The 26,272-nt window shown below is 45.6% G+C and overlaps 1 protein-coding gene across 3 annotated transcripts in view; it reads right to left on the reverse strand.

Annotated features, from left to right (window-relative positions):
• The window catches only part of LAMA3 (laminin subunit alpha 3), a 253,876-nt gene that overhangs the window by 12,196 nt on the left and 215,408 nt on the right, over positions 1 to 26,272 (reverse strand). For all 3 annotated transcript variants that reach the window (XM_026496108.4, XM_044382889.3, XM_026496110.4), the window contains 12 exons: positions 24,029 to 24,180; positions 23,710 to 23,872; positions 23,142 to 23,275; positions 22,199 to 22,343; positions 19,395 to 19,514; positions 18,899 to 19,032; positions 13,455 to 13,572; positions 12,968 to 13,108; positions 10,383 to 10,522; positions 9,490 to 9,621; positions 8,560 to 8,713; positions 3,896 to 4,065 (listed from right to left, as the gene is read on the reverse strand). In XM_026496108.4, coding sequence (XP_026351893.3) covers positions 3,896 to 4,065; positions 8,560 to 8,713; positions 9,490 to 9,621; positions 10,383 to 10,522; positions 12,968 to 13,108; positions 13,455 to 13,572; positions 18,899 to 19,032; positions 19,395 to 19,514; positions 22,199 to 22,343; positions 23,142 to 23,275; positions 23,710 to 23,872; positions 24,029 to 24,180 — 1,703 coding nt within the window. The remainder of the gene's footprint in view (positions 1 to 3,895; positions 4,066 to 8,559; positions 8,714 to 9,489; positions 9,622 to 10,382; positions 10,523 to 12,967; positions 13,109 to 13,454; positions 13,573 to 18,898; positions 19,033 to 19,394; positions 19,515 to 22,198; positions 22,344 to 23,141; positions 23,276 to 23,709; positions 23,873 to 24,028; positions 24,181 to 26,272) is intronic.

A 26,272-nucleotide genomic window follows, 5' to 3' on the forward strand; every position in this document is an offset into this window, starting at 1 on the left:
AGATTTTATTTATTTATTTGACAGAGACAGCCAGCGAGAGAGGAAACACAAGCAGGGGAGTGGGAGAGGAAGAAGCAGGCTCCCAGCAGAGGAGCCTGATGTGGGACTCGATCCCGGAATGCCGGGATCACGCCCTGAGCCGAAGGCAGACGCTTTAACGACTGTGCTACCCAGGCGCCCCTGCATATGATTTTCTTACACTACTGGGGGGATAATGAGGAAGCTCTGTCAGGCCTAGCTGCTGCTGTAAGTCGCAGCACACGGCACGAAAGCAGGTGCCTCACTGTTTTAGAAGGATCTACATTTTAAAAAAATCATGGCAAAGTATATACAAAACATAAAATTTGCCATTTCAACCTTCTTCAAGTGTACAGTGGGGTTAAGTACACTCACATTGCTGGGCATCCAGTCTCCAGAACTCTGCACCTTGCAAAATGGAAACTCCGTACGCATCGAACACCATCTCTGCATTCCCTGTGCCCCGAGCCCCTGGGGACCGCCATTCTCCTTCCTGTCTCTCTGAATTCGATTACTCTAGGTCCCTCATATAAATGGAATTAAATAGTACTCACCTGTCTGTGACTCCTGGCTCATTTCACCTAGGGGCCTGTGCCTTTTTAACCCAGTGAAGAAGCATTCGATTTTGTGGTACGTGCAAGGAGAGGAGAGTTGTAAGGGGAAGTGTGTGTGTGTGTGTGTGCGTGTGTGTGTGTGTATGGGGGGGGCAACTGGAATAACAAGGATTTGATTTACACATCAGATAAGCATCTTTTTCTGTAAGACATATTTAACCCAGAGGCAGAAAAGTACAGATCCACCCTCTCCCACCCACTTTTATGTTTCTGGGACCGTTAGACCCCACCTACGATGGCACAGGAATTAAGCAAGCATCACACAGCAAAAGAAGAAAATAGAAGTTAATACTCCTTTGCATGGTGGTTACATATCGTATGCACATCTGGCTAAGCCAGATTTACTTTGCCCGAGAACTTACATTCACTCATTGACCCGCCCACCATGCATCCAACAAATATTTAATGAGTGTGTAGCATGTGTAAGGCACTGCGGTGAGCCCTGGGAATGCAGCGATGGACGTTTCACGCTTGAGCTGTGTCCAGCGCACAGGCGCACTGACGGGTGCCTGAAAGGGCAGCGCGCAAAGCTGATGGGGAATCCAGGTTTCAGTAGGCTGTCATCCCCACTCCTTGGGTGACGGAAGGCAGAACCTAGGTCTCTCCTGCTTAAAGCTGTAGCCCCAGTGGGTGCCTCACACACAGCAGGCACTCGACAAATAGTCGAGTTGAATGAAACAGTTAATTGAATAGTTGAATTAAATGGTAAATGAAAAACTTGGAGGCGGAGTCAGGAAGCGGAAGAGAAAATGACACCGTTACTTCTCCTTGCTTTTTAATACCGTGAGCCTGAGCAAACGCTGAGGTACTTGAATTTTTTAGATTAGGGAGTTTCCTTGAGGGTGATGTTCTTCAAAACGAAAGGCAAATCTATATTTGTTGAATTAAACCAACCAGATGGTGACACCGCTCAATATTTCCCTTGGTGTAGCTGTGTGCGGAGGTTTGCAGAATGAGGGTTAGCCAATTTAAGGAGGATATTCGAACTTGCTACAGAATTAAAGTACTTTACATATGTGGGCTTGGTTATCAGGCTTGACATTTGCTTTCCAGAGTTACTTCTTACAGCAGCTTTCTTTCATAAAAGGCTAACTGACTAACACCCAAAAAAGACACCAGTAGGTTCAAATCCCAGCATATGATACCGCAGCTCTGACTCTTCATTGCTGGTGGAGAGGGCACTAAGGCAGAGAACGAAGTGGCATTTTTATACATTCATCAAGAGGATAAAATAGTGGTGCAGCATTTTAAAGGAGAGGCAACGAATTGCTAGAATAGAAATTAGAATGAGACTTCAGAGGGGAGGGGGGTGGGGGAATGGGATAGACCGGTGATGGGTAGTAAGGAGGGCACGTATTGCATGGTGCACTGGGTGTTATACACAACTAATGAATCATCGAGCCTTACATCGGAAACCGGGGATGTACTGTATGGTGACTAACATAATATAATAAAAAATCATTAAAAAAAAAAAAAGAAATTAGAATGAGAACAATGGAATAGCCCATATTCTGGACTTGCGTTATCCTGAAAATACACTCCGATGGCTACAATATTTGAGACTTCAAAAATTTAAAAATTATATCTACTAATGACTACGTTTTACCACTTCCCCGTTAAAATGTTCCTTTTCCCATTTATTACATATACTTCCGGTTGCAAGGGAAGGTGCTGGGGTTTAATCATCAGAAGAAGCCAGAGAACTCGCCACACTGAGTGTGCTCTGAGACAAGATGCGAGACAGGAAGGGGCTTTGCGGGGAGGGGGAGGGCAGGAGGGCGGGGAGGCGGGGCAGCCTCTACACAGACACTGCTGTCCCTAAGGTCAGCTTGACCAAGAGCACAGTGATGGGGAGTGGACCTTCCTCTCGAGAGGTAGCCCCGGGAAGGGTTAATAACGGAGTGGGACCTCACTTCTCAGTCTCAGTTGGCAAATCAGGGATCCCCAGCCTTTCCGTGGTGCAAACGGAGATGGGGAGCTGCTGCCCTAGGGTTCTCCTTCCGAACTCCACCCTTCCCTTTTCCAGCCTTCACATCTGCCTGTGAATCATGCACTTGGCTTATTGAGTGGGCCTCCAAGGGCCAGCTCCTTGCAAGCTACTACATCCCCTTCCTGCAAGGAAAGCATTCTCAGCTCCATTTCACTGATGAGAAAACTGAGGTTCAAAGAGATGTAGCAACTTGTGAAAACACTGATGATGCCAAGTTCATGGAGAAAAGGTGAGGTTTAGAAAAGTTGAGCAACAGCCTATAGTGTCCATTGACTTGCTCCTCCAAACCCCCTTGGAATGAACTGGCTGCAGGGGCACCGTGGGTGGCAGCCCCCAGCCCCCATGCCCTCAGATCTGTGGCGGCAAATGGGTGACCCCCACCCAAGGACTGAGCTCAACAGCAAAACTAGAGGCAGGCCATTTATGCCCGACACCAGACTCTTCGAAGGGGTGACCTTTGCTGGCTGCGGCGCCATCGTTCACAGGTGTTGGGTCCCTGTCTCAGCAGAAGGCTCCTCCCACCAGCCCCTGCTCCCTCCACCTTTATCTCCCACAGGAACAATACATCTCTTGCAACATCTAATGCCATCTTGACATCTGCATCCCAGAAGACCCAACTGGCAAATGGCCTGAGGTCACACAGCCAGCAAGTGGCAGAGTGGGGACTGAAAGCTCGGTCTTAAAGCCAGACCATTTTGACCCCTGGGAAATTCTGCTTCTGTACATAAATCATAAAGGCATTTTGGCACCTTGTTATTTATGTCTCCAAATCATATGAAAATGACAAGCCTTGTTTTCCTACTTTTTTTCCTGACATAATTAATATCTCTGTTCACTCCTCCTCCCCAGAAGAGATGCAACTTGTTAGCACAAGAAGTCCAAAAGCGCTCTCTAAAAATGATCTATCTGGCACTGAGTCTACTTACAAGAATTATTTTTCTCTGACTATAGAATGTAGAGAAGAAAGGTGATTTATCGTAGAAATAAATAGCAGCTTTGAAAGGAAATATCAGTCGTATTTTTAGAACACCGTCAATTCTACCCCAGAGCCAAGCAGATTGTTCCAGCCCCTGAGCGGCCTTCCAGCTGCGGGATGGAGCACGCTTGGGCTGTCAGGTGCTGTGTCCTGTGCAGGCCAGCACCTCCTTCCACAGAAGTACTGCTGCCCCTTCATTAGTGACAGGCGCGTGGTGTCCTGCCAGCTGGCCGGCTCTGGGGTACAACTGCAGAGTCGGGTTCTGAGTTGGTGTGGAGGCAGGAATAGTCAAAATACCTGGGTTTCACCAGCTCCTGGGGAATCGTGAATAGCAGGTAGCTGGTGGGCCTGTCCCCAAACCTGAGGGCTCCGTGACTGGCCTGGGCCCGGGGAGGTGGTAGGCAGGACTGGGCCTCTCGCCACATCTCCATGCTCCGTGGGGAGGCCACTGGTGTGTCCTGCAATGGCTGGAAGGCAGAGAAGCAAAAACTTAGGACGGCTCATTATCAGGGGAAAGAGTAAAGAATACTTATCTTGCTAAGCGCCTTGCTCCGTTTTTACTTTGATCCTAGGAAATTACTTCAGTAGAGATGAATTCATCCTTGGGGAGGATGCACTTTCTTCCCATCCTCGACACAAGTCTGCTCTCTTTCCCGACAGCTGCCACACCTGGGGCCAGTGGGTACCCAGAGCCCCTCCCCACCGTGGAGCTGTGGAATAATCGTAGTGTCCCTCGAGAGAGCCAGCGTTGGGCCAGCAGCACGAGGCCTGCACAGCCGGTCAGCGGGACGCAGAGTTGCCAGGCTGGCTGCCAGGCCGCCCCTCTGCTGGAGCCATTCACTTGGGTTTCTGCAGCGGGGCATTGCAAAAACAGAGACCAGGAACCGGAAGGTGTGTGTATGGCAGGGCGGGTGTGTGTGTGTTTGCGGGGGACTACGGCCTGTCTCCACTTTAATCAGAATTGATCCATACACAGACATTGAGCTTTTGAACAGAACAAAATTTTAATGCTGAAAAACAACGGTAATAAATGTCAAGCGGGACTAGAAAAATTGGTAGAAACCGAGACTCTCCAGCCGTTCCTCCCTTTTGCTCGCCTAGGCAGAACCCAGATTTTGCTCCTGTGTCCCCGACTCGTGCAAGACTCAGAGCTCTGCTGGGATTTCTATTTGTCGAAGGGAAGGGCAAGGATTCGCTGTGCCGGGGATTGGTTGAGGGATGAACATGTGACCTCGCTCTTGGCCAATGAGTCTGGGGGGATATAGGGGGCGGGGCCTCTGAGGCATATTTCTTTACTAATAAAGCCGAGCTGGTCTGTGGATCTGGTGCTGGGCATTATCCCGTGAGTATGTGAAGCCCCGAACCACGCAGGGTGGAGCCGAGCTGAGCTGAGACGGGCCAGGCCTTAAGCCTACCTGTCCCCGAACTGTCCATTATGTGACTTTATAGATCCTCTTATTGTTTAAGCCTTTTTACACTTGGAGCTAATAGCTAAGGGCTTCCCAACAAATTTAAATTCCTTCAAGATCAGGTTTTCCTGCCCGACCGATTCCTGGACAGAGTACTCAGAATGGAAACCTGATACCAGTTATTTAAAACGTTCTGTGCTTACACATTGCTGAGTGGAGAAGCGCAATCATGCCCGCCAGAAAGTTAAATGAATTGCTTAAAACCACTTCAAATCCAGCCAAACGTGGATCCTAGTGGAGCTTCTTGCCTGGGGTTCTCAGCAGTGGGGCCTCACTCCCTTCCAGAAAGATTCTTCTTTGTGTATCAAGAGCAGTAACATCAAGATAAACAGTTTTCATAAATACCTTTTGTCACCAGCTCTTCCTTCTCATAGAGGCCCCCACCTCTTCAAGGCATTCAGGCCCTACATCCTGGCCATCGTGGACACCCACTTCCCTCGCCTCTTCCCTGAGTTTAGCTTCCATGTCCTACTTCAGCTCTGTGACACAACTGCCACTCCTTCCTTTTCAGTCCTAGTCCCTCTGCCCTGCAAGTCGGGCTCCTGACTCTCTTGCCTGGACCGTTGCAGTACTTTGGCAGTCTGACTCCTTGTCTCTAGAACTCCCTCACCAAACCACGTCACAGGCTCCTGCCAGTTTATTTAAACATGGCTTAAAGCAGTGCTTGCAATTGTTTCTTGCTGACTATAGGAAAACGTCAAAACTACGTCAGGCCATCCTACGCCTGATGTGGCTCAAATGTGGAATACTTTTTTTTTTTTTTAAGATTTTATTTATTTATTTGACAGATAGAGAGGCAGGGAGAGAGGGAACATAAGCAGGGGGAGTGGGGCAGGGAGAAGCAGGCTTCCTGCTGAGCAGGGAGCCCGATCCCAGAATGCTGGGATCATGACCTGAGCCACCCAGGCGCCCCTAAAACTTGGAATTCTGAGCTTACCTCCGTCACTCTCCTTTCTCCACCCAATTTCCCCTGTTCACCAAGCTCTCCAAGCCTATAGAGGCTACAGGATGTGGTGTGAAGAGAATACTCTTTGAGATCTATAGCCCTAAGTTTGAACTCTGGGTCTACTATTTACTGCCCAGGTGCTCTTGGGCAAGTTGCTGTGTTTGTGTTTTTGTTTTTAACCTCTCTGAGACTCAGTTCCCTGACCTATAGAGTTGGTAGTTTATTCTGCTCTCAGAGGGGTGTGGTGAGAACTGAAAGAGACTAGCGAACATCAGAGAGAATGTATGGGAAGGGTCTTGTACCTGCGTCGTGCCCACAACCTGCCTCTGGGCTTCGGGCTTCTGCTCACGCAGCAGCGACATTCACTTATCTAAACCCAACCCATCCTCCAGACCCAGCTTGTGTGTCACCTCCTGATCTCTGGGGCAGGAAAATTCCTGCTACGCTAGGCCTGTTGCATGTTTTGTACCTTTCCCTTAGGTTATTAGTGTGTATAATGATCACAGCTGATGCTTACCGTGTGCCAGGCACTTTGCTACATGTTTTGTGTTTATTACCTCATTTGACTCTCACAACACCACTGTGAGATATTTCTTTATATATCCTCATTATGTTGCAGGGAATAGACCCACAGAGAGGTTATATAATCACTCAAGCTCACAAACCTAGTAAGTAATCAAGCCTGACGCAAACCCAGTAAGTCTGACCCCAAAGTCTAGTCCTTAACCACAGAGCATTGCTGTTTTCTTTTTGTCAGTGAGCTTTTGGGGGCAGAATTAATGTCTTACTCCACCTAATCTGGGGGCTTGCACAGAACAGGGGCACAATTAAATACAGTGTGTTCACTGGCGGCTCCCACATCGATAGCTCCAGCCCCCACCCCCACCATCGGCTAAGGCCCACTCAGAGACCCCTGGCGGTCCTCTGCCAGCTTTCTCCCTGTAGATGTCCTGCGGGCACCTGTCACTCAATAGAAAACACACTCCACTCAGTCTCTTCCTCCAAATACCCGTCCTTCTCCTAGCTCCATCAACGGCACCTCCGTCCATCCAATAACCTGGGCTGGATGCCTCGGAATTATATTAACTCCTGCCTCTCCCTTGCCACCCACATTCAGTTATTATCTGGGTCCTGTACGTTCTATCTTCTAAATAGCTTTGAATCCATTTCCTTCTCTCCATCTCTACCATCGCTGTGTTAATTTAGTCTCTCCATAACTTTCAGCCTTCCAGTGAAAAAAGTGAAGACGTGATTCCATTCCTGATGGAGCCGTCCTAAAGATATTCTTCTCATAACAGAAAAATGACTACCCTCCATGAACTATATTCCTTCTCAATAGCATGGGACGTTTCCGATCATGTGCTACCTCTTCAACTCCTCTGAATCACTGTGCTGCAGGGAAATACTGGCAGGCAAGTGGCATGGGGTTGACAGTGAGTGAAAAGTGTGTTGAACAGAAGGGCATTTCCTTAAAGGGGGCACAGGCTATGGGAGGGGGCTGTCTGGTTTTGAATTCCAACTCCACCTTCTCTGTGCGGGAGCTTGGGCAAATTGCTTACCTTTCTACACTGCAGCATCGCGTCCTGTAGCACGTGGCTAGTCATACACTCGCTTGGTACTATCACTCTAGTATGGTGATATGGAAGTGTAGAAGGATAATAATAAGACTTCCCACACAAGGTTACTTGCAGATTTAGGAAGAAAAGCCACTTAAAGAGCTTAGCGCGATGGCTGGCACAGATGAGGTGCTCAGTGTTATCCATTAATCCTTTTAATTGTAACCTCCAGACACGGGGAGGTCAGGCTGTTGACCTTGGGCACAGCAAGGAATTCTTTAAGTCCTAACCCTGTGTCCAATTCATTATGATGCTTCCGCTCCTCCAAATCAGAAATGGGACTTTCTTTCAGGCTTTCTTTTTTTTTTTTTTTTTTTTTCAGGCTTTCTTAATGCTGCACATTAGAATCCCCTGGAAGCTTTACAAACTCCTGCCGCTTGGACCCGCCTCAAGAGCATCTGACCTAATTGGGTGGGATGCAACCGGAGCATTAGGATTTTAAAAGCTCCCCAGCTGTTTCTAATGTGCGGTCAAGGTCAAACCACACTGGTCTTGGCAAGGCCTGGGTGCGCGCACACATATGTCATGAGAGGCAGGGTGGAGGGGTATCTGTGGGGAGGGGAAGGGGCCTGACTCCTGTATTCTAGAGAAACTCATCGTACCTGTTGGAGACACAACAGAAGTGTCAAAAGAGCAAGACATCATCTATGGGACTTGAGAAACCCAAGATTCAATTTGTTCTGTCTGCAAAAACTGCCGTATTTTCACCGAGATGCAAAGTAAACGAGAGGAACCCTTTTCCACATTTTGGTATGATTCAACTGTTGCTGACCCATCAATCCCACTTCCTGGAGGCGCCCACGACTGAAGGATCAGGTGATCTACACCCCTCCCTCCATTCCCACCCCTTGCCCAACATCTCACACGAGGTAGGATTCACTTCTGAGAATCCCCGGGGGAGAAGCAAAAGCCAGTGTTGGCTACACTTACCTGGTTGATATTGAAAGTGTAGGATTTGTTAAACTTCATAGAACCTCTAAGCAACAGGAGGAAAGGTGGTGGGTTTAGACTGCAGCCTCCCAGGGACACGTCTCTCTTGAAAGTTTTACTGGCCAAGTCCAGGACTGCAGGACTCTCTGATTGACTGGAATGAGAGCGGAAAAGAAAACCACTGTCCAGCTCTGAAATCTCAAGGAAGATGCACTGGCAGAGAGAGCTTGCTTCGAAACTACACATCGTTGCTGTCACGCTTTAGGTGAACTTTCATCTCCCACCAGCACATTATGTCTAGAGGAGACACGGGGCTCAGAGACGAGGGGGATGTGCTGTGACCCACTTCTGCATCCCCTAAAATACCCAGCACTGTGCCTTGCCGGCAGAAAGGCTTGAGAAATTTCATTGACTTGAATGGTTAGGGCTGGGGCAAAGCCAGAGTAAGAGGGTGCTTTCTTCGGAACAGGTGTCATTTAGAAATGTGAAGATGAACTATGCAGAGAGGAGAGGAGTGGGCGCCGGCGACCTAGGATGATGGTGAACATCAGGAAACCTTAGGGGTGAGTTTGCAGAAGGGTTGATCTTGCTGCAAGAAATCAAACCGCACGACCTTGATTAAACTGATGTATAATTTCAGTATGGGAACCCTTCAGGGCCGTAATCGGAAAGTTCACTTTCACTAGACCTTTCCCAAGGTTATGTGCCACACCCGTTCCTACAAAGGGAGGCTGGGCCCAGGCGTGTGTGTGTGGGAGGTGGTTTGTTTCTAATGTGTGTATCTTGTCTAAGAAGGCATTTGGAGGTTAGAGGAATGACAGCCTCGTGCAGCAAGTGGTGACAAATCCAGCTCCACCACCAGAGCAAGGAGATGCCCTCCCCGGAGGCAGGCCACGCTCATCAGCCACACACCCAGAAAAGGGCACGCACCTCCGGATGAAAACGTTGCTGATACAACCCTCGAAGTGACTCCCGCCCAGATACAGGGGATGCTGGGAACCCGACAAGTCTTGTAGCCTTTGGTTAATTTTCAGAGTCTGGTCGTCAATGAGCAGCCGGAATCTGGAAGAGGAGGAAGGCAAAACAAGAGAATGGCAGGGAAGAAAAGTTTCTCACCATGTGGCCAACTTAGGCTCTTCAATTCAGACTCCTTATCTTTAACCTAAAGTAACTTGTTAAACTAGATTTATTTTTAAAGAGCATTTAAAAATTTTTCCCACGTATTTCTTTTTTATTATATTTTTATTAAAGTATCCTATATGTACAGAAAGTGCACATATCCTGTGTGCTCAGTGAATTTTTTGCAGTGTGAACACACCGACATCAGCACCCAGCCAAAGAAGGAGAACCGATCAGCACCCAGGAACCCTGCCTTGTGCTCCCTTCTCCCCGTCTGAGGATATAACCCCCGAATCCTGAACTCGGATAAAATAAATTAATTTTGCCTCTTTTTGAATTTTATATAAATGAAATCATGGAGATAAATTCTTTTATGTGTGACCTCTTTCACTCGGCAGGACGCTGCGAGGTTCATCCACGTCGTTCTATACAGTTGTAGGCCTTTAACGTAGACCTGTGCTCATTACTGTGGTCTCATTCCCACATTTTGAATAGACCACAGTTTGTTTACCCAACCTCCTTTAGGCTGATTGATTTTTTTTTTTTTTAACAAGGACATTGATACAGAACCAGGAAGAAGGCTAAGACTTACTAGTAAAATAGTGTTAGCATCAAGGACACCTACTTCTCCAAAAAGATACCAGAAAATTCCATTAAGCTAAATAAAAGTTTTAGAGCTCTGGCGAAAGTGCCATCACACTCACCCAGAGTTGTCACTTATTACAGATACATAATGCAGGGAACCATCCACGTACGTCTGCGTAGATCTAAAAATCGGGCTGTTGCTATCCCTGGTGTTCAGTTCAATGTGACCATCTTCCAGGGTGACCTGCAGGTTCCGTGTCTGCAACCATCACAGAACATACCCATCAATGTCATTAATTTCCACTGAAAGATTATGAAGGTATCAATGCTGAAGTTATGGTCAACACCAGGGATAAGACAGTCAGGATGTTTTGACCCGAATGTTTTGACACCACTATTTCAATCTAAAGATGATTTTTTAATATTCTGACTCTGTGTTTATGAATATAAAAGTCTTACACAAATTATTTCAACACTGATGAATCTGTCGAAAGCATCTTACGGACCTATTCCATAAACCAATTTTTTAAAAAAGATTTTATTTATTTGACAGAGAGAGAGAAAGCACAAGCAGGCAGAGCAGTGGGCAGAGGCAGAGGGAGAGCAGACTCCCCACTGAGCAGAGAGCCCAACACAGGGCTCAATCCCAGGGTCCTTAGATCGTGACCTGAGCCAAAGGCAGGCACTTAACCGACTGAGCCACCCAGGCGCCCCCTTCTTTTTTCTTTTTTCTTTTTTTCCATAAACCAATTTAACTTCTCCGTCAATTATACAAAACTGTTAAACCAGTCTGCTGAAGTTATTTTCATCAGGATCAATTCTTTTCTGAATCAATTGTGTAATGAAGACTTAATTCATCCCTTTTTAAAAATATATGATTATAGCAATGATATCTTCTCTTTAGTCATTATGAATTTTTTATTTTCTGGTCATAATTCCTAGGAAGTTCAATTTTCTAATGTCAAACTCTGCAGATGTAAATTTTGGCATGATGATTTGAGTCTGTCAATTCTTTTTTTTTTTTTTTAAAGATTTTATTTATTTATTCGACAGGATAGAGACAGCCAGCGAGAGAGGGAACACAAGCAGGGGGAGTGGGAGAGGAAGAAGCAGGCTCCTAGCGGAGGAGCCTGATGTGGGGCTCGATCCCAGAACGCTGTGATCACGCCCTGAGCCGAAGGCAGACGCTTAACGACTGCGCCACCCAGGCGCCCCTCGAGTCTGTCAATTCTTAATAAAAACAATATGTGTAGTTTTTGCAACTGTCATTTTAATTTTGTTGATTTTTTTCTACCAAGTACAATTTTTGCTATTTTCAACAAGATGTGATCATTCAGTGAACTTCTAGTCTAAAACAATTTTTATAGGGGCACCTGGGTGGCTCAGTCGGTTAAGAGGTTAACTCTTGATTTCAGCTCAGGTCATGATCTCAGGGTCTTGGGAGCGAGCCCCGCATCTCGTTCTGCACTCAGCAGGGAGTCTGCATGGGGATTCTCTCTCTCTTCTTCTCCCTCTGCAGACCCTCCCCTGCTCACGTTCCCTTTCTCTCAAATAATAAACCTTTTTAAAAATAAATAAAACAATTTTTACAGTAGTGTGGTTGTAGCCCCTGTCAGTTATTTTGATTTCTTTCAGTTGGCAATATTCATTATGAATTGGATAAAGGAATGCCAATTTATGTGTATGTCTTAGCTAAGCCATTATGAAGTTGACGACAGTGTTTCTGGGATATTTCTAGGATCCCTCCATTGTCTAGGAGTGATCCCCTCTTTTGCTAAGTCAACTCTTCTGCCAGCTTTTGACCATTTTATATGTTGTGTACTCCATGTCCCCACCCTTGGCAGGGGAAGCAAGCACTAGGTCAAAAGAGTCGAGTGGAAACATCCTACTTTGATTGAAAGGGTACTCTTGCAGTCAAAATGCTGGCACGTGCTTCTTCAGGGGGTAGTTTTGTTTGTTTGTTTGTTTGTTTTAAGATCTCTAAAGGCTGATGAGCAAATATATATCAAGAGAGACAGGGCCTTCTAATATGACATTGCCACGGAGTCGGCTACCATTCTTTCTCTCAACAAATACCAAATATCTGTTGGGCGGGCAATCCTGAAGAAACAAATCCAAGAATGTCAGTATCCTACTTCCACTTCTAGTTTAAAATCCCCCTCATTCCACAAGGGGATTTCTAAATATTAGTTGACCTCTACACCTACGTAACCACACAAGTGAAACCCTATGAAGCTACAGAGCGTACCTTCTTGTCACTCTGTTGTACCTGAACAAAGAGCCAAGGACTTTATTTTCTCTCATTCCGAGAATAAAAATTGTCCAACCAGCTACTGCTGCAAAAAAGGAATCTGAAGAGCTATCTTTTGTGGAATCAAAAAGGAATAGTGGGGATACATGTGGATTTTTTTTTTCTTAGATCTAAAACTTTAGGCTGCAGTTATGATTTACCTTGACTCCTGAAATAAACCCAAGAAGAATGAAAGCGAGTCCATGAATACATATGAATTCAACTTTGTAAACTCTTTTAGGACTTGCCCCAGGATAAAGAATAACCTCCATGGTTGAAATAGACAATGCCATTTACCGTGTGATGATGGAGAAAATGCCTGACTGGTTTACCTTCAAAATCTCTCTATTGTTTTTGACATCAAACTTTGAGTCAGGTTTAAGTCTCGTTCAGTATTCATGCAAGATTTCATACCTGTGCCTGGAGATTAAATAATATGCCACTGGGTTGAAAGGTCTGAAACCCCAAGGAGGCCTGGAATTCGTTGGGCAAAGGGAGGTCCAAATTGGTGAACCTCAATTGTCCACCCCTGGAGAATGAGGCAGAGCGCACGAGCTGAAATGCAAACATGGAATAAATTACTGGCACTGGAATGATGTGATGGCTGGAATCCAGGATCTTATCCGGTATCACTTCACCTGAGCTGACGAATGTGGTTTCTGTGGCCTCAGGAAGAAACACAGTTTGCTTTTCTGCATGATAATTTACCAGTCAGCTAAGTTTTTCTGTGTTGAGTCGGTACTCCTTTTTTTCCTACAAATGTAATATGCAAACCCGAAAGGGTTCTGTGCCTTGCAAATTTGTGGGAAGTAGAAATGAACCAGTTCCCCATAACACTGTGCGCTACCAGAAACACTCTTGGCTGGGGAGTAGCACTTGCTGCAAGGTTTTGAATTCTTACCTTCCAGTCTTCTGAGCATTTTTTTGTGACTCCCACAGTGTCATTCAATCTAACAACACCGCTGGTTTTCTTCAGATTTTTCATGCAGCCTCGGAAAGCAGGTGTAGAAATGTTAAACCTGATTTGGGGTACAAAAAAGGAAGAGATGTACCAGACCAGGCTTGTCTGAGAGCTGGAGCTGAAACTCTCTGCACCGTCAGCTGCTTCTCACCCATAAACGAGTGTGTATTTTATGGGTATCTGCTCTCATGGGATTTCTATAACACTACTTATTTTGTGAAGCTGAGAAAATTGACTTCCTTTCTCCGTGATTCAGCATTCTCAGCTTTAGAAATGAACATAATAGTGTTGACAGAAGAATGGCCAGTGTCCTCAAAACGTACAGGGACAGACAATGTACGATATCTAGAGTTGCTCCCCACCTTCCTTCCACGGTAATAGTTGGGGAATAGGAAGTGTATTAACAAATTAATATACCATAAATATTATATAAATACATATTAATAAGTACATTATTTATTAGAGCCAAGAATGGTCTAGAAAACGGTTTTTTTTCCTGTCCACTTTTAAGTTAGTTACTGTTAGCTCAGTAGAAACAACGATTACATTTTGGTTCTGGTCAGTGAGGAAGAGTGTGGCTCGGCCCTTTGTCAGGGCCAGGCCGAACAGTGGAAAGCACGGTGAGGATTCAACGAGTTAACGCACAGGAATTACATGGTACCCTGTGCGGCCTGCAGTTGTGACCGCTCAGGAGCTGTTTCTGCGAGGTGAGACAGAGCTGTCCTAGGGCTGGGGGTTCTGCCCCCACACTGCCTGGGTTCAAGCCCCATCCCTGCTGCTTGAGCAGACGACGTAACTATTCTGTGACTCTGTTTCCTCATTTCTACAACGGGATGTGCTAATCCGTTTCATGGGGTTGTCATGAATTTAAATGAGCACCTATGTGTGACATACTCCAACGGTGTCTGGTACAGAGTAAGGACTCCCTGTGAGATGGTGGGGTTAGGAACTCTCCCATTATGAGGACAGTCCTTCTAATGAGAGCAGTTTCTACAGCAGCTCTGTGGCTGCTTGGCATTCTGCCCCTCACTTTTTTTTTTTTTTTTTTTTTTTTTTTGGCGTTGCCCCTTTGATTTGACTTTTGGATCTGTCTGGAGCTGACTTCACATAAAACATTAACACAGGTGAACTGACCAGAGTCCAGGCAAATATTTGTGTTTCTTAAACAAGTGAAGGCAGGAAAACGCAAAGCTGATTTCCTCATAAATCCCTAAGGCGGCTCACCTTTCCAAATGGAAAGTATCTGCGTTCATTTTTATTCAAATCATTGTAAATAGTCGAGCTACAGGTAATGCGCAAAAATTAAATTTCATCAGAAGGAAAAGGAAGAAGTGAATCCTCACTGGCATTGCGGCTTGAGCTTAATTATTTTATAAAGACGGCTTTTTGCCTCAGAGAAGAAGGAAAGTTCGTATTAATTCCTGGCACTTGTCTCTTTACACGTATTTCAAAATCCATTCTCTCTTGGGTTTCCGTGTGGTTCGGACCCATCGCCATCCCCTGATGTCCTTGTTTCCATGCAGTACAGGTCAAAGAAAGAAGAAAAGGGGGGGTGGGAGGCAGCTGGCAGATACGGCGCCCCTATTCTGTGTAAGGCACTGTTAGGCTAGCCTCACCGTGACCTTTCGAGGGAGGCATTTTCCTCTGGAATGTTCACCGAGCTCTGACCGCGTGCCTGGCGCTGTGCTAACTCCTTGACTCACTCTGAATCCTCACACCACCCTGAGAGATGGGCAGCTACTCTGACCATATTCCAGAGGCCACATGGGGAGGCGTGGGGAGGTTAAACAACTTGTCCAACTAAGGTCATGTGGCGAGGAAGTGGCAGCTCTGGGATCTGACTGGTCAGTGTGTCCCATGAACTGGTGTGACTCGAAGTCCCTGCTCTTGACACTTACCCAGTCTGTGTACCCATAGCACCCGGAAGAATGAGGACTTTCCCCTACAGATCAGTTATCTCCAGCAGACATGTTAAGACGGAAGATTTCTTTCTACTCTTCTTTGGGGTGTTCTTGTTACTCTGGCCCATCGGAGAGCCTAGACTTCCACGTTTGCTCCAGGATGCGAGGGCTGAACACACTTGCTAGAGGCATGTGACCGTGTAGGGGTGCAGGCTGCTTACGGAAGGGTTAGCACACTGGGGTATGTCTGCGCACGGGGGGCCAGGCCATTCACAAAGGCCTAACCGGCCCAAGCCTGCGGTAGGCAGATCTCAGAGCCGTAGGAGCCAAATGTCATCCTAAACTGAGCCAATGTCCAAAAGATCCTTGACTGATTTTTACTTTTCGAATGATTTTCATTTCAATGGTTTGTTGTTACACTGACACGATGGTGTACGTCCTCAGGAAAGAGTTCCTGTTGGCTTGAGAGCCTCTGGCATTTTCAGGGGTGACTGTCTCTTCTCATGGGAAGCAGATAGGATTAACAGATGGTGATTTCTGACTGGAATCCCGAAAAAGTCATTCCCAGATCTGGGCCCCCCGTTCCCAGAAGACACAGGATAGCGGAAGGGGAGAAAACAGGGCATCCACAAAATCTCTTGGTCAGAGCTGCTTTAGAGATGATTACTGGCTTGCTCTTGCTCCAGACTAGGCTTAAATGTTACTGTCTGGAAGGGCCTTCCACTCATGCCGGGCTCAGAACACCTGCTTGCCCCTCAGAGCTTGGTTATGATTGGTCAGTAGGACTCCTCTCTGCCCACCCACCCCCTGGTGACCCACATCAGAGGGAGTTTCAGAACTCTCTGGACGATCAAAGATGTCACCAGAGGGGTGAAGCTGGGCCAGAGACAGCCAGTGTTGCTTGCATTTTATTCGCAAGGGACTAAAAGCCAGTGAAATCTTCTGACTGGCTTCTACCTCCTACATTTTCCATGTTCTTGTGATTTTAACAAACAAACAAACAAAAAAATCAAGGTATAAACTTCCCCAGAAAAAGGAGTAATGCCTTGTTTGGAAGACTCTGGGACAGATTACTGGGAAAATTCTGTACGTACATCTACCTGTATATGCATAACTAGTCCCATGTATTTCTTAAATGGATAGCGATGATAACGGAAAGAAAGGCTGAGTGCTGACTTAACTCAAGTTCACATCACTCCTTGGTGGTTGAGCCAAAACTAGAATGACTCTTCTGGTTCTCACCCGTGACCCTTTGCTAGGAAACCCTGGCTGACGGGCCCCTGCATGTCTAGCTGGGGGTCTTGTGCTCACACTGCGCAAGTGCAAACCGCCGGCCAGTGGCTTCCTTGTTGCCTCCGGGAATTCCTCAGCGGTCTGAGTGAGCCCACCTGCCCTAGAGCCTTGACAAGCACCTGTACCTGAGTTGCATTCACCCTTTCTCCAGCCCAGGCTTCTCTGCAGAGGGCCAGGCCTTTCGTCTCCCCGCTTTCCCGCATCTCCACCTGCTATCTCTCGGGTTCCGGGAATCAGCCTGTCTCGGCCTGAACCCGTCCGCCTGCCCCTCTGCTGGTCCTGTCCACCTGCCCAAGCGTGGGAGCAAACCCCAGGTGTTATCCTTGAGCACTTTGTCCTTTCCTCCCCAAACCCAAGGAATCACTCAGTAGTACCCAACCACTGTCCTAAATATACTGAGAATCCGCTCCCTTGGCCTTTCTTGCAAAGTCCTTTCCCCGCGGCTGCCTTCACCTCTTGCCTCTGTGAAGACACTCATCTTCCCACCACTCTACCTGCCTCTGCCTTTTCTCTCTCGAATCCAATCTCTGTCCTGCACCAGTTGAATCTGATAATGTCCCTTCTCTGCTGGTGTCCCCCCAGTGACGCCTTACTGTGACTTTCAAGGGCCCCCGCTTCCCACGCCAGCCCCATGTGGCAGCCCCGGCCAGCTTCACCGGTGTCCTGCAGTTTCTTGGAAGGTCACACTTTCTCCAGCTCTTGGTGCTTCCCAGATGTTGATTGCTCCTGTCTTCCAGGTCCGAGCCAGAGGCCACCTTCCCGATGTCCCAGCTGGATTAAATTCCCTCCCTGGGCCCCACAGGACCCTGAGCTTCCCCTCTTGTGGCACCTGCCACACTCTATGGTCTCCCTCCTGCTGTGCTTGAGGTTCTGGCCTGTTCGTCATCACCTTCCCCACTCCTGCCACGCTGCCTGATGTCACTAGACGCTCAGTGAGTATTTGCGTACTAAGTAAATCAACAGGAACCTCAGATGGGCACAGTAGTGCTGACTTCCTGAAGTTAATCTATTTCATCACATTTAATTGAATGAAATCAAGACTCTTGCTCATTCGTAACAGCAATTCATGGTTGAATTGATATGATGTTGTTGGTACTAAATATGAATAGCACCTCTTTGGTTCTCAATTTCTGTATCTATCAGATTCGGAGGTTACATCCCATGCAAGGTCCTTTCCAGCTCAAAGAATCTAAGGAATTCACTCCCAAACTCTATTGAAGTGCTGCGCTTTCTCACCTGTATTTTTGTCTTTGAGGGCAACCTTAAGAACTTTAGAACAAGTATTAGTTCGTCTTTGCTATAGATGGACAGATGCCCAAATATATAAGGATTCTTGAAGACAGACTACCTTTGCATAACACCTTATAAATCACATCTAGTACTCCTTCCAACTGATTTATAAATTAGGAAAAAAGTTAACTAGCCTCAGATGTCATGTAAGAATAATCACAATCAAACAACGTGGGTGTGCTCTTCACTCACTCATGAGTCTACACTAACCCTTCCAGGAAATCTTTCCACACACCACCAACAGCCGTTTAAAAGCCTTTTTGGAGGATACAAACACATTTAAATGTAAAAGTTATTTTTAAGTGCATTCTCGAAGTGGTGGTGCGTTTTTTTCCTCATTCAGATTAAGCTTCACTTCCTTTCTAATTAACTTAATTCATCCACGTATTCATTATCCAAGAAGCAGTTATGCACCTGTTCTGTACTTGATAACACATAGGGGGCAGGTAATACAGACACGCCTTACATTCTAGACATACTTCCTCAAGGCAGCAACCCCAACGTGCAGTGTCCAGTGCTGCTTCTCAGGCCACAGCACTGCCCACTCTCTCCTATGTTACCATTAGGGACCCCAGGGCCACAGCCTCCATTCTTATCGGCAGCATTGTCAACACTAACTATATTCCCTATCGTTTCTCTCTTCCCCAGAATGACACTCAGGGGTGACTCACGGTTCCCTCACTCTCCTTCTTTCAGTGGCCAGTCCCATAATCCAGGGTTTACAACCTGTTTGACTCTGTTGGCTAACGCTGTGAATACTGGAAAGTTAAACTCTTTGTGCTTGTTTCTTGCTGGATTTTAAAAAGGTAAACTAATCAGTAGCAATCATAACCATAACCACTCAGAGAGGTAATCTGCTTCTTTGTTGCTGTTTTTTTTTTTTCCAAAACATCATCTTACCTTTCCCTGATTGAAATTGGAATTCCACCCAGATAATATGTGCTGAAATCAAATATGTCACCGTCAATTATGCTGTTAGCCGAATCCACATTTATCCTCATACGTTTTCGGGTTTTTCCGATTTGGATCTGTATCTAAAATAAATGAGAGCTGAGTCAGCAAGCAATGGGGAATTAAAGAATCCTATTCAGCCTGGGTCAGGGCTATTATGTTTTAGCTTGATTACATACGTGGTAGGAAGATCTGATCCACACTTCGGGATAAAAATATAATATTAAAACATTTTAACAGAAATGTTTGCATTTGAAATTAATCATGTTTTCTATATGCCATATACATACTTCAGGCTCAGGTACTCAGATTTTGAAAGGACGTGTCCCTCCTCCTTTAATAACTGTAAGTTACTCTGGTAATAGAAAAATGTTCTGGGCACTGACTTAATTTTAAAGGACTGAGGACATTTAACAATTCACGTAAACAGACTTAAAGGATGTACCGAATGGTCTTTTCCGTTGTTGACAACCTGTGTAACTTCTTTTTCTTTCGGTGGCTCTGAATTCAGTTTGTATCGCACCAGGAGCTTGCCATCTTCTATATTTAGAGATATGAAGTGATCCTAGGGCACAGAAACAATGTCGATTTACCAGAAGATTCCACTGAAGAAGACCTGGAGGTCTGGAACTCAAGTTACTCTCAGGTCACAAACCGCTCTCAGCAGCAGCCCCTCTCCTCAGTTCACAGGGACAACAGTGCTGTGATACCCAACTGTCAGGATGCGCACGATGGGTAAATATTCTAAGTCGTGTTCAGCACCGTGCTCAGTGCCTGGCACACAGGAAAGATGCAATAAATGCAGCTATTACCACGATTTGGTTTCATCCAATCCATAACCAGCATGCACAAATGGGAAGGGAAAGATGCAGGTCATTAATACCATTTGAAAAGTTGGCCGCTAATTTTCGGAGAGTGGTATGGTCTCAGTGAAACCCCCGACATTTGCCCCCCTCTGCTCGCTGACTGCTTGCTCTCTCAGCCTCACTTGCTGGCTCGTCACCCCTCCAGCCCTGCTCCTTCCATTCAAATGTGGAGGGTTCCTCGAGGGCCTGCAGAGGACCTCTTCTTCCCTCCCACCCTCTCTTTGCCTCAAAGTCACAGTCACTTCTGCAGCCCTAATGCAGGTGTGTGCCCATGAAGCCCAGATGCTTCTCTCCAGCCTAGACTTGTCTTCTCAGGGCCAGGTCCACACATCTGGTTACTTTATTGTTACTGAGAGCGTGACTCACGGATCCCTCAAATTTGAATACCGCAAGCAGGGCTTGTGATCTACGTGCCTCTCGGCTGCCAAGCCTGTCTCTCCGCCCTTCCCACCGCTCTCTCTCCTCCTTTCTCTCTCTCACCCATAAGCACCTTGCTGAGCCAGCCACAAACCTACTACCAGTCACTCTTAAACAGTCCCCCCTCTCCCTTCCAATCAGTTCTTGCCAGTTCCCCCATTTCTCAACTCTCTTCGTTTCAAGCCACACTTGTGTAGCCAGACTGCACAGCATAATGTCCCGTCCTCCCCACGTCGCTCTGCCCCTTCCTGAACCCCCCTGCTGCTCTGCAGCCAGAGTGCTCTGTGGAAAATGCCAGTGCAAGCACATTACCTTACCCTCCTTTGCTCTCAGTGGGAAGCCCCGACTCCCCAGCACATGTTGTGGGGCTCTGATCAACCTTCTGCCTCTCCTTGCTCCAGCCACACAGGCCACCATTTTGTCCCTGAGCGCTCCCTGCCCTTTCCACCTCCAGGCCTTCTTTATGCCAGTCTCCCTGCAGGGATCACCCTTCTGCCCTGCCCCCTCCAAATGCTGTCTTTTACTTCCCTCCAGGTCTCAAGTACCCATCCATTGTTCAAGTCTTTTATGCATCTTCATTCACCACAACCTTTCCTCTATACCACCTATGGCCACTGTGACCAATTAATGAACCAATTAATGAGTATAATTTTGTTAAACAGTTGTCTTTCCCTCTAGAATAGAAGGTCCTTGAGGGCAGCAATTGTGTCTGTCTTGGTTGTAACTGCATCCTTATCCCTGTGTAAAGCACATGCTTGAAGCAGCCCTTTTCTTACTAGAAAGACATGCTGAGGAATTTCTGATGGAGGGCTTAAAGGTTTATTCTTCCACAGTTCCCTAATGACAAGAAGGCCTCTCTTTGTCGTCTACAGACAGAGTCCTTACTTAAAAGTAACATCAGTCCTGATCTGGATCCTAAATCTTGTCCTTGGGAGCCAGTTAGGGTTCATCACACTCGACAACAGCCGTCACATCAGCTGAGTAATGAGCCACTCTGCTTAAGAGCAGTGCTCAGAATCATTTTCTCTTATCTGGTTACTAATGGCGTTCCATAAATTTTCTTCTAATATGAGTAGTGCTTCTGGTTCTTGGTCTTCAAGAACTTCAAAATGTAGTACAAAGAAGACCCTGTATTGGAAACAACCCCCTTGCCCTGAAGATGCTGTGTGACTTCTCAGCTCCTCGCATTCTATCGGCAGGTCAGGACCTTCACAAAACCTCAGAACCGGTTCAGCCTTGGAATCTCCCAGAGGGTCAAGACCAGCCCCAGAGAGGAGAGTTGGAGCAGGTCTGTGTCCCCACCCTGCAGGTAGAAGGGGTGGTCAAATCCCAAGCTCCGTATCAATCCCATGTTCTCAGACAGAGATCCCATGGGCCGATCCACATTTCTCCAGAAATTCTACCTGTACAGCAACCACAGGAGGCCCTGCTCCAAGGAGCAGTCACGCCAGGCCCATCTCCCAGCAGATGGTGCTGACCATCACTTGTGCAGTCTCTTTGGATTTCTCCAAACTAGACTTAAGAATGGCCTCCAGAAACTTCAGCGGCTTGAAAACAGAGATGCTTCCAGGTCTTGGAAACCCAAGGATCAGGCTGAAAAGACAATTCTACAGAGCCTGGCAAGAGTTGGACTAAGATGTAAACAGCAGAAAGTCAAACAGTCTGACTCTCAGAGACCCCGGGAGGTTGTCACGTGATTTTAGGCAGAATAAGTAGATTATTAGGCAAACCGTCGTTTTCAAAGAATACAACTGACAATCGTGTGTTCTCAAATTCCCTATTACTTGCCGCAATTAAACACACACTCCCATAGCCAAAGAAAGCAGAATTGGGCCAAGAGAAAAGATGCAGGTAACATTTGTACACTTTTTCAGATCTAGTTAGTTGTTTATAAAACCCAGTTACCCCAAAGTTGCTTACTCAAGTGGACATATTTGCTACTATTTGGATGTTTGTTATAGAGTACCTTGTTTTCTGCAAAGAACAGCAGTCCTCTGTCCACAGTGGTCTGAATCATCTGTGCAAAGTTTGGGATGGGAGCTTTTGGTTGAGTCGGAACTCGAGCATAGCCTGTACCTTCAAAATAATTTTTGTCTGACTCTTCCTTTCTCCTGTCAACATCAATGATCATACGTTAGAACACAGCACTCAAGTGTGCTTATAAACACAAGACGCTGCTATCTGAAAAACAGAGCAAAGCCCATGCAGTGTAGTCGTCATGATTTTGTTCAAGAAGAGGAAACATCTTTAGAACGTTAAAATAGCCAACTATTTCTCCTGGAAGTGCTCTTACGCTCCATGATAATCAAACCCTCGCTCAAAGAAGATAATAGTTAAGATTCCCCTTTGAAAATATCTACTTAGGAAGATGTGGCCTAGCAGCTGCAGACCTCGAAATGTACAAAATTGTTAACTTGAAATATAATTTTATTCTCAGTAATGGTTTGCCCAAATCCTTTTAACTACAGGGAACGTCAGGAGCTTAATACAGCAATTTCCTAATAGGTTCAGGTGTCAGAGTACCTAGAAAGTCATGGTGCAGTACGTGGATTAATATTTTTTTTTGGAAACTTACAGTAAATATGTAATTTTGTGCCTGAATCAGGTACCATCTAATATTAAATATTTTGTGGTAAGAAGCACCAAAAACTTGAGAAGGATTTATTTTTTTCAAAATTGAGACAACTCTATCAATCTAATATTTTATAGAAATGAGGAAATTTTAGGGGCGGCCTAGCAGTATTGTATGCAATCATAATTTAAGATCTACTGGCCCAAAGCTATCAGTGACACCAAAAGCACCTCATCGTCTCATCCCTTTATTATATGTAATATAACTGCAAGTTACCAAAAATCACAGTTACAGAGACACTAGTTCCTGGTTGTTTTTGTTTGTTTGTTTGTTTTACCTTCTACAAGGCTCTACTTCAGTTGTGTTGAGATTGAACGTTTTTTTGAAGTTGTACAAGCTCAGAACATTTTCATTGAGGTCATCTAATTCGATACAACCTTTGTATGGAGGGAACCTCAGTCTAGCAGGAAGCTGAAAAAAATGAAACAAAGAAATCTAATTCAACAAAGGACAATGATCAGGCTGGGCAAGAATAGTATGAATCCATCACTTTGAACTGTCATTGTAGCATAGGGATTAAGAATGTGGACCCTGGAGCCAGAGATCTTGGCTTTGCTATTTACCAACTGTCTGACTTTGGACAAGTTATGAAACTGCTCTGTCTCAGTTTCTTCATCCATGAAATGGGAATGGTAATGATGCCTACTTCAATTCATATACTTAAATCTAGATCACTGCACATAGGAAGTACTCAATAACTGTTAGCTTTTATCACTGGATACGCTTTGAGAATGTATCATTAAATCCGTTTTATATATAATGGAAAATTGAAATAGAGACCTGAAGTCATTATACCAAATTAAAATGTAAATATTTTCACTCGGTGAAATAACATTTACACTTACTCTAAAGTCAGATGGGTAACCTCCAACATAAAATACAACATTTTCAGGATCCAGATTGAGGAGCGTGTAGCTGTTTCCACCATCCATTTCGTGCAATTGGGGTATTTCGGGTTTAGTGGATGTGGCTTTTTTGGTGTAATTTAGACTTGCAAACTGATAAATTCTGTTTAAAAATAAATTAAAGTTCTATTTAAAAACTGTACAAACACTGAAGAAGTCAAAGTCAAGATACTGAAAATGGGGTTTCACAGCATGTACACTGGGAGTTTGGTGAGTGTGGGTCAGATTAACAAAGAGCAGTGGCCAATGGGACTTGTACCTCTGAAATTTCACCCGGTCCATAACTGCCTCCTGAGTTTCGCTCTTGGTCACGCTCTGGTCCACTTGGAGTTCAGACTCCTGTTCTCCCAGGTTGTAGACACACGTGAGCTTGCCGTCTACAACTGCCATGCCGACATAATCCCCGGAGGCCTGGAGACATCAAGGCCATGTCAGAGCACTTCACATGCACACTGTTCTTCCCAACTTCCCATCCCAAGAGAGTGCATTTCAAATAACTAACGGGTTTTACACAATACACCTTGGGCAGACAGAATAAATGAGGTACCTCCTTGTACAGAATAATACAGACAGAACACTTAATTAATAATGTCTGCACTGTCTTTGCTCCTGGGTCATTGCACTCACGGATTCACTCCCCCATTCGCTCAATTTGCAAATATTTGCCAAGCACTTGCTATAAAGATGAACCAGATATAGACTCAGGTCTCCGTTAGATTTCAGTCCGGAAATAAGCCACTTTTGTTCTCTCTGTACCATACAATGATCTCTTAACGTTTTGTGCATGCCTCTGTTATAACACCTAGAACCCTCCATTATCACAGTCAGCTACATATATATCTTTCTTCTTTGTTAGAATACAAGCACCTGAAGGTATATATGAAGTTTTAAAATTATGGTAAAATACACATAACATGAAATTTACATTCAAGACACAAATTTTTGTCTGTCATAAATACAGGGTTGGTGCCTTGTAGGTAGATGGTATAAATTTGTTGATTAAAGTAAAGTGCATTTTGTTACAATACAAAGCAGAAAGTCATGCCACAAGAAGGCTACAAGTAAAGTACCAACACTTTAAAGCATTAAGGAGTAGTTAATAATAGTGTCAATTTTAGGAATCTTTAAACACCACATACACTAATGACAGCCAACCACTTCCTAATTGGCCAGAATTTTCCAGAACCATGTTTCAGACATTTTTGTCCCCCAGCCGTTGTATCCTAACCTAGCCAGCAATTACCGTTTCCTCTGACACTAAGTTGAAAAAATGTATTTTAAGGGAAGGGACTAAAAGCTAAAATGAACTGTTCAAGGGGAACCTGGGTGGCTCAGTTGGTTAAGATCTGACTCTTGGTTTCAGCTCAGGTCATGATCTCAGGGTCGTGAGATCAAGCCCTGTGTCAGGCTCTGTGCTGGACGTGGAACCTGCCTATGATTCTTTCTCTCCTTATCCCTCTGCCCCATCCCACTGCCTGCTCACTCTCTCTCTTTCAAAAAAAAAAAAAGAAAGAAAGAAAGGAAGAAAGAAAGAAAGAAAGGAAGGAAGAAAGAAAGAAAGAAAAGAAAAAAGAAAAAAAAGAGAAAAAAAGAAAATGAACTGGTCAAAATGCCTGTAACAGTAGTGGTTTAAAGAATTTAGAATTAGAAAGAGATGGGGCAACTGCATGTCTTATGAATTAGGTGGGAGAAGCTTCATTTCACTTCAGTCCTCATCCACAGATGGTCCCACCACTGCAAACTTGAGGAAGGGTCAGCAGCTGGGCATTCTGAGGAGGACAGGTTCACGATTTTGTGAGGAAGAACCACTGCTGATTTCCATGAAGACTTGCTATTGCTGTCCTGGTTGTATGGGGAGGGGTGCCTATCTTTAACCCCTGGTGTGCATGTGCTCACATGTACACACACGTGTCATGTGCTGAGTACGTTGGGTAAGGCCTCTCTATCAGATAAGGCCAAGAGATAACAATCTGCAATTGATGGGCGGCCCCTTGTGACACCATCAGACATGGTGGAGTCTGCTGACATATTGGGGGGATTTCTTCCTGCTGTGCCAATGGCAATGACACACTTGTGACATGTGTCTCAAAACCTCTATTGTTTTGGGCCACAATTCAACCCACAAATAGTGGCATTCCCCAAGGTGATGGCGGCACAATCACCCCAACAACATTCCAGGGGAAGCCTAATGCTGTGTCATGAGGACACTTAACAGTCTATAGAGAGGACCATGTGGCATGAAAAATGCCTCCCACCAATAACCAGCACTAACTTACAAGGCACATGAATGACCCAAACTGAAAGCAAATCTCCAGCCCCAGTTGAGCCTTCAGATGACTGCAGCCCTAGCCAACATCTTGACAGACACCTCATGAGAGCCCTGAATCAGAGCCATCTGGCTAAGCCACTCTTGAACACTGCATCATAGAAACAGTGTGAAATAATGAATGTTTACTGTTGTTTTGGGCCACTAAGTTTGGTGGTCATGCAGCAAATATATAAC

This window comes from Ursus arctos, unplaced genomic scaffold (assembly GCF_023065955.2).
Source record: "Ursus arctos isolate Adak ecotype North America unplaced genomic scaffold, UrsArc2.0 scaffold_17, whole genome shotgun sequence".
Taxonomy (NCBI): domain Eukaryota; kingdom Metazoa; phylum Chordata; class Mammalia; order Carnivora; family Ursidae; genus Ursus; species Ursus arctos.